Source organism: Bombina bombina, chromosome 11, assembly GCF_027579735.1.
Source record: "Bombina bombina isolate aBomBom1 chromosome 11, aBomBom1.pri, whole genome shotgun sequence".
Lineage (NCBI taxonomy): Eukaryota > Metazoa > Chordata > Amphibia > Anura > Bombinatoridae > Bombina > Bombina bombina.
The window spans coordinates 81,549,883-81,569,187 of NC_069509.1; the positions used below are offsets into that span (position 1 = coordinate 81,549,883).

General features: G+C 35.4%; 1 protein-coding gene across 3 annotated transcripts in view; it reads right to left on the bottom strand.

Moving 5' to 3' along the window:
- SREBF1 (sterol regulatory element binding transcription factor 1) overlaps positions 1-16,101 on the bottom strand; it is a 121,283-nt gene extending 105,182 nt beyond the window's left edge. For 2 of the 3 annotated variants that reach the window (XM_053694332.1, XM_053694334.1), the window contains exons 1-2: positions 15,795-16,101; positions 5,219-5,674 (exon numbers count right to left, since the gene is read on the bottom strand). In XM_053694332.1, coding sequence (XP_053550307.1) covers positions 5,219-5,674; positions 15,795-15,900 — 562 coding nt within the window. In that variant the 5' untranslated portion in view covers positions 15,901-16,101. Of the gene's footprint in view, positions 1-5,218; positions 5,675-11,297; positions 11,448-15,794 lie in introns of those variants that run through there. The other variant, XM_053694333.1, reaches the window with a different exon arrangement.
- Positions 16,102-19,305: the final 3,204 nt, after the last annotated feature.

A 19,305-nucleotide genomic window follows, 5' to 3' on the forward strand; every position in this document is an offset into this window, starting at 1 on the left:
CTCTGGCTTCCACCATGTTTGATGCACTGCACTAGACTTTCCTAAAGGAACATGGAAGTCAAAATTAAAGCGACATATAAGTGCAAAATGAAAGTGCTCTAGTATGTTACAGCATTTTATTACTGAACTATTGTTTATAACGGTTGTATATAGTTGTGTGTTTAACCACTGTAAAGGTATTCAACACATATGTAGTTAAAGCTAGCTGAACACATTTAGTGAGCCAATGACAAGAGACAAATATGTGTAGCCACCAATCACCAGATAGCTCCCAGTAGTGTAGGATATGTACATATTCTTTATCAACAAAAAGGATACCAAGGAAACAAAGTCAATTTGAAAATATAAGTGATTTAAAGTGTCTTACTATTACATGCTCTATGTGAATAATTTAAGTTTAATTTTTTTATTTTCCTTTTCCCTTTTCAATTTACTTCTATTACACAAATTACATTTTTATTTGTGTCTTCTTTGTTGACACTTAGCTCTATTCCATGAGAGCATACTGAGGTAGACTCAGGAGTGTGCATGTATCTTGAACTCTATAGGGTAGGGTGAACATTTGAATCTGCATTTACAGCCTTTAAAGCTATGTGGAGCAGGCTCTCTAATGCAAATTATATAAGAAGCAGTAACTGCTTCTTTTGCCTCTCCGCCACTATAGAGGTGGCAAGATCAGATTCCCCTACACTAAACACATGCTCATTCTGGGTGATTGGCATACCCTGGTATTGCACAGTTGGTTTGTGTAGAGCAGGGGGTGGCATTTGTTAAATGTGCAGGCGGACCGGTTCACTAATTAGCCCACCTGCAATTATAATAAATTTGGACCTATATAAGCAGTGTTTGCAACAATATTTTACCTATAATATCAGTGCACTTTCTTGAACCTACTTCAGTATAAACTCATATAACAGGGCTGAGTTTCAACAAAGGAGATCAAGAGAAAGGTACATTTGGTAATACAAGTAAATTGTAAAGCTTTAAATGTTCTATCTGAATCAAGTTTAATTTTGACTTTCATATTACTCTTTTTGTTTTATGTTTTTATGCTGCACATGGTTACAGTAATTAAAATGATGACACACAATGTATACTATGTATAATCTATGCAAAGCCTTGATGCAGGATGTGTACATTATTTAAAAATAGTGTTTGCTAGAATATTTTTAAATACATTCCTACCTTTTGAGTGGCAGTTCATTGACCCTTTGAAAATTATTATTATTGTTTTTTTACAATGGTGGCACAGTCAATCTGAACTTTTATAATTTAATGTAGACAGAGAATGAAATTTACTTCCAGTATCAAGTTGTGCACAGTCTTTTTATGTGCATCAGCTCCTACTGAATATGTGCAAGAGTTCACTGTATATACATGTATAAATCTGTGATTGGTTATCACATGATACAGTGGATAGGGACATCAAAAGAAACTTTGAAATTTGTCAGAAAAAAAAAATATACTGCTCATCTGAAATTCAAAGTAAGTGCTATTGAATTGTCTATTTTTATGCATCTGTTGACTTTGCATTTGTACTGTATTTGATGGATTAGACAACGGAATGATTGGATTAATTTGAGTAAAGTGAGATTCTTTTAAAAAAATATTGCACATAAAAAAAACGGTCTTATATGATTAGGTACAAACTTTATTTAAAAAATAATGTTTAGTAGGTACTGTCTTCACCATCGCTTTAATAAAAAATAAAATTCAACACTAAAACTAAAGCATTTCAAGAATTTTGCTGATGTGTGCAGCAGTTACATCATTAAAGGGACACTAAACCCAAATTTTTAATTTAATGATTTGGATAGAGCATGCAATTTTAAGCAACTTTCTAATTTACTCCTATTATCACATTTTCTTCGTTCTCTTGTCATCTTTATTTTAAAAGCAGGAATGTAAAGCTTAAGAGACTGCCCATTTTTCTTGCTTTTTAAATAAAGATAGCAAGAGAACAAAGAAAATGTGGTAATAGGAGTGTATTAGAAAGTTGTTTAAAATTGCCTGCTCTAGCTAAATCATTAAAGAGAAATGTTTGGTTTATTGTCCTTTTAACTAACCATAGTTCACTTTCAGCAGAGAGTATACAGCCATTATATAACTCTCTATTTGTCTTATTTCACTCTTTCTGTCTCTTCTTGTTCATAGATTAGAAGTGCAAAGCAAAGAAATATATATTGTAGTGCATCTGCTACTCCAAATATAACTCATGCAATCTGCAGACGCATGCTGATTAATGGGTATTAGAGTTAGAGTTTATATGGTTTCAGACTCAAGCAAACTATTTTTTTACTTATATATTTTTTTTAATTCTAAAATCTGATGATAATAGCGAGTCTTTAACCCTTTAGCTGCATTGGATGGATGCAGTTTATTGCACAGAATGGAATTCAATGGGTTAAATGGTATTAGACAATAGAACCTTTGCCCCGTATAGTTTGTTCACTCCCTATTGAGTCTGAATCATGATTGACCCTTGCACATAGTGAACACCCAAAATAACTGTCTCTCTGACAATGTCTATTTTTGGTTTTAGCTCACTGCTAGGCAACAGGGGGCCAGTTGCAGGACTCAGGGCATCCTCTGTGGCCCCTAGCCTTTCACCTGGAACAAGAAAGAATGTCCCATTTATATACTCTAAACCACTAGTTGCAATCCCTTCGCTATTGCTATTTCCATTTAAAGAGACAGTAAACATCTTGTACATTTTTCTGCAGTCTTCCAACCGATTAACCTACAAGCAAAGTATCAACGTTTTTAGAACAGATTAACACCTTATGCCTTATTGCTGCAAATGTTTTTCAATAGTCCACAATCTATACCTCTGAACCTATAAGTTCAGCTTTTTGCACCCACAAGTCTTATGGTCTACAACAAGCACTGGTTAGATCTTTGATAGGTTTTATTTTCTAGCTGCAGCAAACAGAATACCCAAAATCTGATAAAATATACAAAAATGCAAATTGAATTTAGCACTGATAAATTCATTTTGCACCCAGCCTACCTAATTCTTCCTGAGGAGTGACTAATAGCATTAGGCTTTCAGAAACCTATTAGGGAAATCATAGCATGTCAATAAAAACCTAATGCAACTTTTATGGTCAGATAACAAAATGGATATTAGCTTAATCTACTATGGGGAAATAAATAAGAGTCATTAAAGGGACAGTATACACCAAATTTTCATATAACTGCATGTAATAGACTCTTCTATAAAGAATAATATGCACAGATACTGATCTAAAAATCCAGTATAAAACATTTTAAAAAATACTTAGAAGCTCCCAGTTTAGCACTGATAAAAAAGTTTAGCTGGAACACCCACTGAAAGTGGTTCTATAGCAACAAAAGCAGACACTCCGCCCTCCCCCTTCCTCTAAATATGAAAAGACTCTTTACACAAACAGAAGCAAGCTGGAGTAGGTATACATCAGTATTTTCCTAAAACTTTGGGGCTTGGTTAGGAGTCTGAAAATCAGTGCAATGTTATTTAAAAATAAGCAAAAACTATATTTATTTATTTTTAAAAAGCTGTATAGGGTATATAAAACGGATCATCTACAAAACATTTATGCAAAGAAAAATCTAGTGTATAATGTCCCTTTAACTTCACCTATTATGTACACTACAGATAAATAAGGGACATTAATTTCATAGAATTAAGGTATGCATTTGAAACTGGAACTGCATGTTTGTGCACAACTGATCTCTAGAGTCAGAATATTCACACCAACCAGCATAAATAAATAATAAAATAGCTTTAATCCGGACAGGAACATCTATTGAGTAAAAACAATATGATAAGGACTATACTAAATGGCCATATTACTCCACATTTTAAACGTGGATCGGTAAATCTTTTATTTTTATAGAATTTGTTACTGTACAGTGACTCGTACACTATAAGGAACAACGCTCATGCTGTTTCTGTGATAATTTATTTAGTGAAATCTTTTCTGCAGGTTATTTTGAAATTCAATTTTAAATTAGGCAGTTACACAAAAGCACCAGCAATGTGTTGATTAACTGGAGAATAAAGCAATTTTGAAAGTTTTATAATATATTGCAGCAGTTGAAAATTGCATTGAAAATTAGCTGCAGAGAAAAAAGTTTGAAAGTTTTTAAATGTCTCTTCAATAAGTTTGTTTCCTTAGCCCTTGTTCTAGCATCACATAACCATAGAGTAAAAATTGAGTAATAAGATGCATTGTTCACAATAATGTCTAACATTCCATGGTCACAACAGCTTTGCAAACTTGGAAAGGCTAAAGGGCAGGGTTGAAACAAATCCCTGAGAGCCAGTCATCAATAAATGTGCTGCCGCTTTGTAGACCTGCTCCGTATTTTACTGTTTTCTTCATCAAACAGTGCTTTGCTTTGGCTGCACTGTGTTAAGGAAAACTTGTGCAGTCAGAGCACAGTACGGTTTGAAGAAAACAGCCTGATGTGAAGCAGCATATCAAAGCAAAAGCACTAACAGCTCCTACATGTGTCACATTCTTTCTGAAGACATTTTGCATTTTCTGTGATGACATCTCAGATCACAGCAGGTTCTGCCTTGGGGCTTATCTCTAGGTCTTAAATGTATTTCTCTCCTTTAAGTGAACAAGCGGACTCCAACTGGCTGGTTTCCTGATCCTTTATAACACTGTCACTAAATGCAAAGGATCAGTAACGAAGGCAGCGGGAGAGTGCCGTCACTGATTGTTGTAGTAGGCTGTACAATTTCTGATGGGCTGTGCTACCTGTCTTTCAGGGTTTTGAGAGAGAAAAAAAAAAGAACGAACAACCTTCAGTTCTGGAAAAAACAACCTTCTGTTCTGGACAGAACAGGTAAGCAACTGTACACAACGATATATGGGGAGGACACTGGAGTAGCTGCGAAGGTAGAAATTGGTTTATTTTTATGCACGAAACAGCATAAAATCTATATAAAGAAAATTAGGGTTTAGTGTCCCTTTAATGCATTTGCAGGAGTTGAAAACATATTTATACGCAGGGAATAGCTCAATAACAAATGTGATGCTGCCCAACATAGTTAACAAGTACTGAGCATAAGAACTTTTGCCACTATAGAGGAAACGTATAATGTTCCTATGCTCAATACCTATCAGCTATGTTGAATATTTCTCGTTCTTCAACAGAAAATTAGTTACAGCAGACAACAAAAATTGAAACAAAGATCAATATATGGAAAAATCCCCCTACTTACCTGAGTAAGCCACAGGCTCTTGGTATCCTCCCACCACAGTTTGCACATTTATTGTAGGCTGGGCTTGAGCCATGAATGTTTGCCCAAACATCATGTTTTGTAAGTTCTGCGGAGCAGGCTGAAGTTTAGCAGATGGCATTGGAGGAGCAGAGCAGATCTGCATGGGCTCCTCCTTTACATTCTTCTGTGGTGTTTGATTGGAGGGCTGCCCAAGCTTGTCCTGTGAGGTACCGGTAGATTGTGATCCTTGGAATCCAGTGATTGGAAGCTGATACATCTTCATGGGGACTGAAGGAGTGGGAGCTGACAGCAAGCCCTCCAGGGAGTTCATGGATGCACCTCCAGGGAGCTCTGCAGAGCTACCAACATCTTGTAGAGGGGCACTGACTGTGCCAAAAGGGGAATCAAATAACCCAGGAAAATCACTGTCCTGATTGTGAATGAGTTGAAGCATATCTGAAGAGAGAACACAATATATAACCATATTAGTGCAGCTGTAACATACATATTTAATATATAAATATCTATCTATATCTGGGGTTGCCTTGTTCAGGGGAATTGCCTGGTATTTCGGTGCTGGACTGATCAGATATACTACAGCAACATTCTACTCTGTGAAAAGCATTACTGGGCTAAAAAGAAGCTGCACCCAGGTGGTAAATCACCATAGAACAAGCTAACAAGTTATTGAGCTGGTTGTTTGTTCCTGAGAGTGCGCTTCTCACACACACACACATATACAAACCCTTTTATCCAAATTGACTGACCAAGTGTAAACAACAAAATCTAAAGGCAGTTTTATATAAATTTTTAATACTTTTTAATACATAGTACCATAAGAAAGATAGTACAATACAGTAATCGAAAAGATAAATTGTTGTTTTGTCTGGATTTTGGAATTCCAGATTTGGGGATTTGTACATATATATATATAAAACAATCATAATTTTGATTCTGTCTAAAACTCTACTTTCTGTACTGGAATACATACACACACACACACACATACATAAATACATACACAGTTATAAGAAAAAGTTAGTGAACCCTTTGGATTTTTATTTATTTTTAATCTTTTTATTTATTCCAAACATATATAGATACAAAAGCGAAATTTCCATAAACAGAAAAAAGAAATACATCCATATCCAGATCAACATAGTTCCAAGCCCATACATTCAGAAAACCATAACAACACCTGACAATATTTTCCTTTTGGAACAGCTTTAAAGGGACAGTCTAGTATAAATTAAACTTTCATTATTCAGATAGGACTTTTAATTTTAATCAACTTTCCAATTTACTTTTATCAACAAATTTGCTTTTTTCTCTTGGTATTCTTAGTTTAAACTAAACATAGGTAGGCTCCTATGGTAATTTCTAAGCCTTTGAGGGCTGCCTCTTATCACATGCTTTTTAAATCTCTTTTCAACACAAAGAGACAGAAAGTACACATGGGCCATATAGATAACACTGTGTTCAGGCACAGGGGGTTATTTAAGATTTAGCACAAAACAATGCTAAATTTAAGACAATAGATAATAAACAGTCACAGTCATGTGATCAGGGGCCTGGAAGAAGGTTCCTAGATACAAGGTAATCACAGAGGTAAAAAGTATATTAATATAACTGTGTTGGTTATGCAAAACTGGGGAATGGGTAATACAGGGATTATCTATCTTTTAAAACAATAACAATTCTATGGTAGACTGTCCCTTTAAACATAAATATATCATATAACATAGATAGGGTTATGACATACATAATCTATGTTCTAGAATCCAAAAAGTAACATTAGTTCTAACCTATCTACATAAAACTTAGATATAAATAGTATGGATATCAATCAATATTTAGATATTTGTCAACTCTGTCAGATGGGAAGAATGCAGTAAAAGCCATCAAAAACAAAAAAGAGGAGAACACTGGGTCTCTTAATCTTGTCTGCTGTCCCCCCTTTATAAATATTACAAAACAAATAACCAAAAATCCATCAGGCAGGTAATTTGTCTGTTGTAGGACAAATTCTCCTCTCAGAAGAAAAACAAAATCTATCAATCTATAATTACGGATACCCAGGAGGAAGGAAGAAAAAAAATGGAATTACCTGGATTTCTGTATTGATTATCCATAAAATATGGTCTGATCTTATATAATATATTATAGAAAAATACAATTTGACCAAACTAAAGAAAACACAACCAGTTCTACCTTTCAATGTTTAATTGAAGACATTGAGTAATCATTCACTGTGCAGGCCGGAAAAAAAAAAAGCAAGTGAACCCTTGACTTTAGTAACTTGTAGCTCCTAGTTTAGCAGCAACAACCTCCACCAAACATTTCCTATAGCTGCTTATAAGACTTGTACTACGTTGACAATTGATTTTGAACCATTCCTCCATACCAATCTGTTTCAGATCATCAATATTTCTGGGTTGTCTTTTGCACAACTATCTCCAGGTCATACCCCAGCATCTCAGTTGGGTTAAGGACAGGAGTCTGACTTGGCCATTCTAAAACATGAATTTTCTTCTTTTTCAGCCATTCTTTAGTTGATATTACGTGTATGCTTTGGGTCATTGTCTTGTTGCATAACACAACCTCTCTTTAGCTTGAGGCCATGGACTGCTGCCCTGATATTCTCCGGTAAAATGTCTTGATACACTTTTGAATTAATTGTTCCCTATATAATTACAAGGCGTCTAGGCCCAGAGGCGGAAAAGCAGCCACAAACCATAATCTTCTCTGCACTATGCTTTACAGTTAGGATGCGGTATTGGTGTGCAGTATCCTTTTTCCTCCACACTAGGGTTGTACATTTTTTCCAAAAAGTTCAGCTTTAGTCTCATTTGTCCACAGCACATTTTGGCAGAAGCATTATGAAACATCCAGGGGATCTTCATCAAACTTGAGAAGAAATGTTGTTTTTTTACAGCAGTGGTTTCCTTCGTGATGTCCTTCAATGAACACCATTCTTGTTCCATGCAATGTTCTCACCTCTTTTAGGATTGCCCATTGTGCTCTTAGGGTGATCTTTGCAAGACGCCAAGTCCTAGAAAGTAACAGGTCTGAATTTTCTCTCTTTGTAGTCAATTTGTCTTACTATGGGTTGATGAACATCCAGGCTTTTTTAGCAATGTTTGTGTAACCTTTACCAGCTTAATTCATCTCTATAATGCATCTTCTAAGGTTCTGTGAAAGTTGTTGGGATCACGGCAAGGTTCACACTAACCAATATTTCTTGAGAAGAACAGGTTTGGCAGTAACCAGGCTTTGTTTGCCTTCATTTAGTGTGCAACCCACACTTACAATCTCACCTCCTTATGTAAAACACCTGACTCCAAATAGCTTTGGGTTCCCTTACTTTTTCCAGCCGGTAAAGTGAATGATTATTCAATGTCTTCAATAAAAATATGAAAAGTAGTATAGTTTGTGTATTATTAGTTTAGTCAGATTGTGTTTGTCTAGAATTTTAATGATCAAACCACAGACATCCAGGTAATTACAAAGGGTTCACAAACTGTGTCTTGCAACTATACCTTACAATCTCATCAACAATTTAAAATAAAAATCAATCTGCATAGTTTTTTTTTCTCTGTTGCTGTAGAAACATGGCTTAAAAACGCTGCATCTCGCATTTGAAGAGATAATTACAGTTGGAGAACAAACCAATAATATACTTGTACAGATGCAGATTTGCACATAAATTGTGCTTAGTCTTGCTGTATTCCAAAAACAAACAAATGCAAATGAAGTATTCTATTACCCAATTAATGGAGAAAACAGTAATTGTAATAAGAAAGCAACTCTCTCGTCTAATACTCAAAATTCAAACCTTCATCACTTAGCCCTGGGATTATAACCCCATCACAGGGTACATTGCTTATCATTTTATAGGGATTGCATTATTAATAGCACAGCGCTATTTCCAGTGACCGCAGGAAGGAGGGAGGGTATAACAGTGCAGTCCCACTGCTTGCAGTGGGACCCGCACGATTATAAACAAGAAAACCCTTAACGACCAATTAAACGTTCATGATTCAGATAGAGCGTGCAATTTTAAACAACTTTCCAATTTACTTCTTTTATCAAATGTGTGTTGTTCTCTTGGTATAATTAGAGTAAATCTAAGTATTCTCATAGGTGCTCATGAGTGTGCATGTATCTTTAGTACTCTACAGCAGCAGTGTCTTGCAACATTGTAGCAATATTATATATTGTGGCATAGAGTAATAGACACATGCACACTTCTGAGCACCTATTAGCATACCTAGATGTACTCTATACCAAAAGAACAAAGCAAATTGATTGAAAATTTGACAAAAAGCTCATGTTCTATCTAAAGCATCAACGTTCAAGTTTGACTTTACTGTCCCTTTAAGTAAAAAAATCTTTCAAATCAAACAAAAAAGCTAGAAAGATATCTTGTATACCCCATTCATTCCCATTGGCTGTCAGAGAAAAAAAACTCTCATTACTCATGTACTAGTAGAGAGGGACAAGCCTCTAAAATATCATAATTAAGTTTATTAAAGAAATAGTTAAGTCAAAATTAAACTTTCATGATTTAGATAGAAAAATGCTTAAAATGACATGCTCTAATTTACTCCTATTATCAATTTTTCTTCATTCTCTTGGAATCTTTATTTGAATGTAAGCTTAGGAGCCGGCCCATTTTTGGTTCAGCATTTGGGTAGCGCTTGCTGATTGGTGGCTACATTTAGACACCAATCAGAAAGTGCTACTCAGGTGCTGAACCAAAAATGGGCTGGCTCCTATGCTTTCATTCTTGCTTTTTCAAATAAAGATGCCAAGAGAATGAAGAAAATTGATAATAGGAGTAAATTAGAAAGTTGCTTAAAATTGCATGCTCTATCTGAATCATTAAAGTTTAAATTTGACTAGACTATCCCTTTAAGATAATAGATATTCATAAAAAAAAGTCATACAATCTTCAATACTCTTTAGAATTAAAAAAAAAGAAAAGATTAACCATCTGACTGCCAAAGACTACTGCATGATGTTACATGCAGAGCACTGAAGCGATCTCTTTCAACCAAGAGGTTAATCTTCCAAACAGCAGGTAGCAAAAAATGTTAGGTATGTTATAATGAAATGTATAATGTTGTGCACAACTGGACTATTACCACAGACTGTATAATCCCTCTCTAATTGTATGGATAATTAAAGGGCTATTAAACTAATACATTTTCTATTCTGCATAAAAACATGCTACAAATATGTAATTTTTTTTGTTTTAAACTGAACAAGTGCCACAATTGGAATCTGTTTGTGATGGACTGACATACCCTGTAAAACTTGTTTTGGTATTTTCAGCACAGAAAACCAAAACCTTTTATACATTTGAAATGCCCTCTATTCCACTGAATGGGCTATATTGGAATCCTTTTTGAAACTATCTATAGACAGCAACATATTTTATTATTTTATCAAATTAACCCTTATCAGGACATTCATTTACTCTATGTATGATGCCACAGTAAAACTGTACACAAGTCTTTAACTCTTTACATGACCCTTATGTTTGATTCTTAAACAGACTAATGCAACAGTCATAGATCTAATCTAAAATATGATATTTAAATAAGTTATCAGGGAAACTGGACGTTACTCACCTGTACCCCAGCAGTAATACTAATACAGATTGCTCAGTGTACTGGCACTCACTAAATGAATACTAAAATACCAACGACATGCCATCCTGGCATTATTCTGAGCATCTTGTTCTCCTAAATTGCTTTCTATATCAATAGTTTAATTAAGTTGTAATTAAATGTTTATGGTTTTATTAATCAGCGTTATTATTATACATTATTATGCTGTATTCACATTTTAATACTGCACACTAATATATTGTTTGCATATCACATAATCACTCTCAGCATCATTATAACAGACTGATGATTTCATTTAAAAAAAACAAAAAAAAAGTAACATTCCAATAGAATTATTAAAAAATAATTGTTTTTAAAGAAAATTTATTGCAGGTTTAAATTCAACAGATGGCAGTGTTTCATAGGTTTAGATCCAATGGTGTGTGTCTGCAAAGGTTCAGTACCTTCATAAGTGCATTCCATGACAGGTAGAGAGGGTGAGGGCAGCCTGGATTTTCTGTGTCTCCCCTTCCCAAGACCTCACACCCACCATAGGCAGCCCAAGATCTTCATATATATAAAAAGTGAAATGCCAAGGGATTTTGTTTGTCCCTTTGAAACCCCCCCCCCCCCCATAAAAGTCACCCCTCCTTAGTCTCTGTTATTAATACAGCTCCACCTCTCAATCCTATTTCTCCACCCCTAGAAGGAGCCTGGGTGGAAGAGAGGACTCTCAGATGAGGTGACTGCTCAGAACCAATCAGGGAGAGAGGAGTGCGCCTTCCTATGTGACTGGGAAACGCTCAGCCTGTCTCTCAAGGTTACTGCAGTTCATTCAGCTACAAAAGTCTCAGGGTTATTACAGGACGTTCACAGGTCCTAACCCTGTGCTTGGCTTCCTGCATGTCCCATACACAACCTACAGTGTATTCAAATCCCAGAACAATGTGCTACTGACAACAGCTTACATTTGCACATTTTGTATTATGTTATAATTATTAATATATTTATATACATACATATATATATATTATAATCTAACTGAAACTTTTTTTGCGTTTGTATTTGTTCAGGAAATCTTATAACAATCATAATTTTGATTCTGTCTAAACCTCTACTTTCTGTACTGGAATACACTCACACACATACATACATATACATATATACAGTATATATAATATATATATATATATATATATATATATATATATATATATATATATATATATATATATATATATATATATATATAGTATAACCCCCTCATTCAGTAAGGCGGTTCTCTGTCATTTTACTTTAAAAGGGATTAAAACCCTCTTGGTTTTATGAAAACAATATGCTTGTCCCATGCTACCTAGAAAGAAGAAAAAGCAAATGTTTTATGTACAAATTGTGTTTGAACTACACTCCCTAGAGAGGGCAAAAAAGCAAAACTTTTCTTCACAATGCTGCAAACTTGCTAAACCCCCTATCTGATTGGCTGAATTTTAAAGGAAACCTATATTACAGATTGTGCATTTTTGTGTAGGGCAGGAGGTGCACATTAAAAATTAAATCCTGCACCCAATATAAATCACATTACGCTGCTTTTTTAGCATCTTATAATCAGTTATATTTTTGTAAAAACCGCCGCTACACAATTATAGTAGGCCTTTGTGAGCTGCTGACATTGGTTTTTGTCTGTGATAGTTGGTAGCACTCTCTTTTTTCTGTTGCTGCTGAGTAAGTGATGACATTTCTACTTGTTTTAGTTGGCATTTTCATACACACAGCAGGGGTTAATCCCTCTGGACTGTTCTAGCCTGGGCATAAAACCTAACTTTGGCAACTCTTTATGATGATCTCTGATATACCTGAGAGACAACATTGGGCAGCTGTACTTGCTCTGTTGCATCATACTGCTGAATTTGCACATACATATATATATACTGTATATATAATATATATATATATCACACACACACAGCAAACACTCTAGGTCTTATTTTAGCGTATTTTATTCTCTATGGGAGAAACAAGCGTTTTAAATTCCCAGCCACTGTTGATGTTTTCTATACAATGTTTCTTAATACAATGTTGCATCTTGAAGAAACTGCACAGAGAGCTTCTAAAATTAAAGGGACACTGTACCCTATTTTTTTATTTTGTAATTCAGAAAGAGCGTGCAATTTTAAGCAACTTTCTAATTTACTCCTATTATCAATTTTTCTTCGTTCTCTTACTATCGATATTTGAAAAAGAAGGCATCTAAGCTTTTTTTGGTTTCAGTACTCTGGACAGCACTTTTTTTATTGGTGGATGGATTTATCCACCAATCAGCAAGGACAACCCAGGTTGTTCACCAAAAATGGGCCGGCATCTAAACTTACATTCTTGCATTTCAAATAAAAATACCAAGAGAATGAAGAAAATGTGATAATAGGAGTCAATTAGAAAGTTACTTAAAATTTCATGCTCAATCTGAATCACGAAAGAAAAATTTTGGGTACAGTGTGCCTTTAAAACAGCACATATTGACATACTGAATTCAATCTCTTTTCTATTAACCCTTGCAATGCCATCAGTTATAAACTATTAACCCCAATACTGTAGGCAATAAAGGGTTAATTTTACAGTGCATAATACTAGTTACTGTAGACAATAAAGGGTTAATTTTACAGGGCATAATACAAGTTACTGTAGGCAATAAAGGGTTAATTTTACAGGGCATGATACTAGTTACTCTAGGCAATAAAGTGTTAATAATTTTACAGTGCATAATACTAGTAAAAACTAAAGGCATGAAATGGTTAGCTTCACAGTTTTTCATTCAGTCTGATTACTTGCAACATTGTATAAACATTGTGTTACCAAAATACGCTAAAATACTAAATTAGGCTGATGCTCCTAACAAAATACGCTAAAATACTAAATTAGGCAGATGCTCCTAATAAAATACGCTAAAATAAGAGATTACCATACATATATATATTTATTTGGATTGTAGTAGCGGTGTTCATCGAGATGGTCCAGTCTAAATCTCTAACACCTACACCTTAAAGGGATAATAAAGTTAAAATTAAGATTTCATTATTTATATACAGCATGTAATTTTAATCAAGTGTCCATTTTACTTATTTAACATAATTTGCTTCATTCTCTTGGTATGTTTTGTTGGAAAGCATACCTAGACTCAGGGGGCTACACTTATTTGCCTCTTGTAATTGGCTCACCAGATATGTTCAGCTAGCTCCCAGTAGCGATTCCCTGCTCTGGAGCTAAATTAACTATGTGTTAAACACACCGGTTTATGCTTAAAATTAAGAAAAAGTTAAATTTTGTACTTGCCAACTGCAATATCTTACTATCAAAAGAACTACTTGAAATTCCCCAGCCCTGTATATATGTATTTATTTGATAAAAGATCCACAGATATTGTATGCCCAATATTTTAGTGCCTGAGTGGCAAACTATAAGAGAGGGGTTAGCAATATATACATCTCAAATTCCATAGGGATCTGACAGAGAAAGAGTAAATGTGATATTTACTTCACACTTTAATTCCAAGAGGGTTGCTGTGCTGTGCTCTGTATCTAACAGGTTACAAATCACCATGGCAGATTAAAGGGACACTGAACCCAAATTTTTTCTTTTCTGATTCAGATAGAGCATGCAATTTTAAGCAACTTTCTAATTTACTCCTATTATAAATTTGTATTTGTTCTCTTGCTATCTTTATTTGAAAAATAAAGTCTAGAACCTTGGACAGCACTTGTTTATTGGTGGATGAATTTATCCACCAATCAGCAAGAATAACCCAGGTTGTTCACCAAAATGGGCCAGTATCTAAACTTACATTCTTGCTTTTCAAATAAAGATACCAAGAGAATGAGGAACATTTTCTAATAGGAGTAAATTAGAAAGTTGCTTAAAATTGCATGCTCTATCTGAATCACAAAAGAAAAAATGTGGGTTCAGTATCCCTTTAAGGTAACAACACATTGAAAAAAAAGATTATGATTAATATTATGTCTAGATTTTTTAATGTAATATCATACACAGTAATATAAAAACTAATTATATTAACAAAAAAAGAAACAACAACCCATAATTCCCCAAATTAGAATAGACTAGGATTAGTATCAGACCTACTCAACAGAGGGTCCTGGTGCAAAAAATGTTTGGGCCCCCCAAAGGTAACTCAAGTAGTAATCAATAGTAATACTATGCATACTGCTCTGTATAATGACTAGTGTTATTGTGAACTCCTACTCATTTAATTAGTGCCACAAAATTTGGCGTTTCTTCACAATTAATTGGCACAATCAACTAATTATACTTTACAAGTAATCAAATTAAGTTCACATCAATATTCATATATTTCCTTGTATATAATTTACAGCAGTGGTTTTTCAATTTATGGGATATCTTGCAGTTCCAATTTAAAACCACTATGTCCATCTCAGCATCTGTCATGACCGCTAGTAACCCACGTGTGATGTCACAAATGGGGCGTGGCCAAGATCTGTCTCTGAAGCCCGTTGGATATATAGAGGGCTTTGCTAAAAGCACATGGGGCTGAAAATCACAGTCTAGAGCTGAAAATTACATAGAGCTGAAAACAACAGGGGGGAAAAAACAAAAAACATTTTGCATAATATGTATGTTTAAGAGCAAACTAAAATAACTTTACCAAAAAGAAAATGAATAAAAAACAAACATTCATCTGAGTATAAATGGCAGTCAAACTCCCACTAACCATAAAACTGTTATAGTAACAGTAACTTTGTCTATATTATTATAGAGCAATTATTAGGAACCAATCAACTACACAATTCCCTAACAGAATGATTGACATATCTACACAAACCTCACTTTTTTTCTTACAATTAACAATTAATACTGCAGTTTCTGCCACAGAGAGAGAGAGATGGGGCAGCTACCACCCCTATAATGCCATATAAACATGCAGGGTCACCAACCATCAATGTCATTAAGCAGTGCAGTGTCTATGTCACTGGACTCATGCAGGGACAGAGAAGGGTCCAGCTGATCCAAAGAACTTTCATCAAATCCCAGGCTGTTCATTTTTGAAGATCTGTCCTCTTTCTTCCTCTTCAGTGTAAAACCTTCACAGCCTCCCTGGGCTGCCCCTGGAAACGGGGTTTTGCAGTGAAGGGGTTAATGGATGCTTTGATTATTGGGGGGGTGTAAGGTCATCGACCCCCATACCTGCATCAACACTAAGTTGTTCAGTTCAACTGTCTAACCTGCTGCTGTTGTGTGAAGGGAGAGGCGGGTCTGATTGTGCTAGCCCAGCCCAGTAGCCACCCCCTGTGCCCACTGAACTTTCCCGTCCCTCCCCCTCACCAAGAGGAATTCCTCCTATCCTCTCAACAACACTCTCAGGGACACCCTTATAATAATTTAATTAAGTACAGTATAGAGATCTTGCATCAAACACAGTTGTTATTCTTTATATGTTGTGCTCTGGAGTTTTATTTTTGCAGTTTATATCTGATCAAAGCCACTGACAGATCAATAAATGCACATATCATACCAGTGTCAATAATCTCACTTTTTATACATCCCAATCGTCCTGAAATGCAAATACATAAATAAATATATATATATATATATATATATATATATATATATATATATATATATATATATATATATATATATATATATATATATATAATATATAATATATATATACACATATATATTTGTGTGTGTATATACATATATATATATATATATATATATATATATATATATATAGATATATATATATATTTATATATTTTTTTAAAAAAGTTGTTTTATTAAACTATTTTAGGATGAGCATTTTTAACCCTTAAGGCAGAGCTTTCCAAACTTTTCATGTTGGTGACACACTTTTTATCCCTACATCATTTTGCGACACAGTAATTCAGTTGTACTAGCAAACAGGAAGTTAAACTAACTTGTTTTAAGAGATAGGGACACATAGATAAATGATATAATAACAAAATGTATTTACAAGTAACAGTTTGTATGTGCAAGAATTAAAAAAAAATTAATATCAGCAATAGCTACTTACTATTTTAATGGGATGTATGAGATTAATGGGATGAACACAGTCCAAGTGGTACAGCACTTAGATAACAAGGTGGTGCAAGCTGTAAGGGTACAACACAAAACCCTTAAAATAGTAACACAGTCCAAAGAATTCAGCAGCACTCACCACTATGCAGAAAATTCCATCTTTTATTGGGATATTCAAAGCAGAAAAGACAACGTTTCGGACCTCTAGTCCTTAGTCATGTCAGTCTTTGGACTGTACAGGGAGTGCAGAATTATTAGGCAAATGAGTATTTTGACCACATCATCCTCTTTATGCATGTTGTCTTACTCCAAGCTGTATAGGCTCGAAAGCCTACTACCAATTAAGCATATTAGGTGATGTGCATCTCTGTAATGAGAAGGGGTGTGGTCTAATGACATCAACACCCTATATCAGGTGTGCATAATTATTAGGCAACTTCCTTTCCTTTGGCAAAATGGGTCAAAAGAAGGACTTGACAGGCTCAGAAAAGTAAAAAATAGTGAGATATCTTGCAGAGGGATGCAGCACTCTTAAAATTGCAAAGCTTCTGAAGCGTGATCATCGAACAATCAAGCGTTTCATTCAAAATAGTCAACAGGGTCGCAAGAAGCGTGTGGAAAAACCAAGGCGCAAAATAACTGCCCATCAACTGAGAAAAGTCAAGCGTGCAGCTGCCAAGATGCCACTTGCCACCAGTTTGGCCATACTTCAGAGCTGCAACATCACTGGAGTGCCCAAAAGCACAAGGTGTGCAATACTCAGAGATATGGCCAAGGTAAGAAAGGCTGAAAGACGACCACCACTGAACAAGACACACAAGCTGAAACGTCAAGACTGGGCCAAGAAATATCTCAAGACTGATTTTTCTAAGGTTTTATGGACTGATGAAATGAGAGTGAGTCTTGATGGGCCAGATGGATGGGCCCGTGGCTGGATTGGTAAAGGGCAGAGAGCTCCAGTCCGACTCAGACGCCAGCAAGGTGGAGGTGGAGTACTGGTTTGGGCTGGTATCATCAAAGATGAGCTTGTGGGGCCTTTTCGGGTTGAGGATGGAGTCAAGCTCAACTCCCAGTCCTACTGCCAGTTTCTGGAAGACACCTTCTTCAAGCAGTGGTACAGGAAGAAGTCTGCATCCTTCAAGAAAAACATGATTTTCATGCAGGACAATGCTCCATCACACGCGTCCAAGTACTCCACAGCGTGGCTGGCAAGAAAGGGTATAAAAGGAGAAAATCTAATGACATGGCCTCCTTGTTCACCTGATCTGAACCCCATTGAGAACCTGTGGTCCATCATCAAATGTGAGATTTACAAGGAGGGAAAACAGTACACCTCTCTGAACAGTGTCTGGGAGGCTGTGGTTGCTGCTGCACGCAATGTTGATGGTGAACAGATCAAAACACTGACAGAATCCATGGATGGCAGGCTTTTGAGTGTCCAAAGAAAGGTGGCTATATTGGTCACTGATTTGTTTTTGTTTTGTTTTTGAATGTCAGAAATGTATATTTGTGAATGTTGAGATGTTATATTGGTTTCACTGGTAAAAATAAATAATTGAAATCAGTATATATTTGTTTTTTGTTAAGTTGCCTAATAATTATGCACAGTAATAGTCACCTGCACACACAGATATCCCCCTAAAATAGCTATAACTAAAAACAAACTAAAAACTACTTTCAAAACTATTCAGCTTTGATATTAATGAGTTTTTTGGGGTCATTGAGAACATGGTTGTTGTTCAATAATAAAATTAATCCTCAAAAATACAACTTGCCTAATAATTCTGCACTCCCTGTATTAATGGGATGAACACAGTTTCTGAATATTTGATGGAATATTAGATAAAGACACTCACATTTCATCATCAAGCATTTTTAAGCTTCCACTTCCTATCCATATATCAAGAGCAGGAGCAGCAATGCACTACCGGGAGCTAGCTGCAGATAAAAAAAACACTTTGACTTCTGACTTCAGCTCAGCGTTTAAGCTGCTGCCCTCAGAGCTCTGTGAGTTGCTCTGACTACTGTCCGCACTGCAAACACACTGCTATCCCACTCACTGACTACACATGCAGTCACAAGCCGATTGGGGAGACTACACGTGCAGTTAGGAGCCAATGTGCTGCCAAAGCCACCAAAGGGAATAGTCGCAGTTCCCACTGAGCTGCACCAATAGGTTAAGTTGATCTGTTACCCACTAGGTATCAATCACGAGTCAATCATGTCATATGCGTAGCAAGCAGGCGGAAACAAAAAAAAAATGTAAAAATAATTTTAAATTCAAAAAAATTTGTGCTGAAGCAGGGACACACCTACACACTGCTGCCGACACACTAATGTGTCACGACACACAGTTTGGAAAGCACTGCCTTAAGGACTGTCATAAAATGCATTATATTT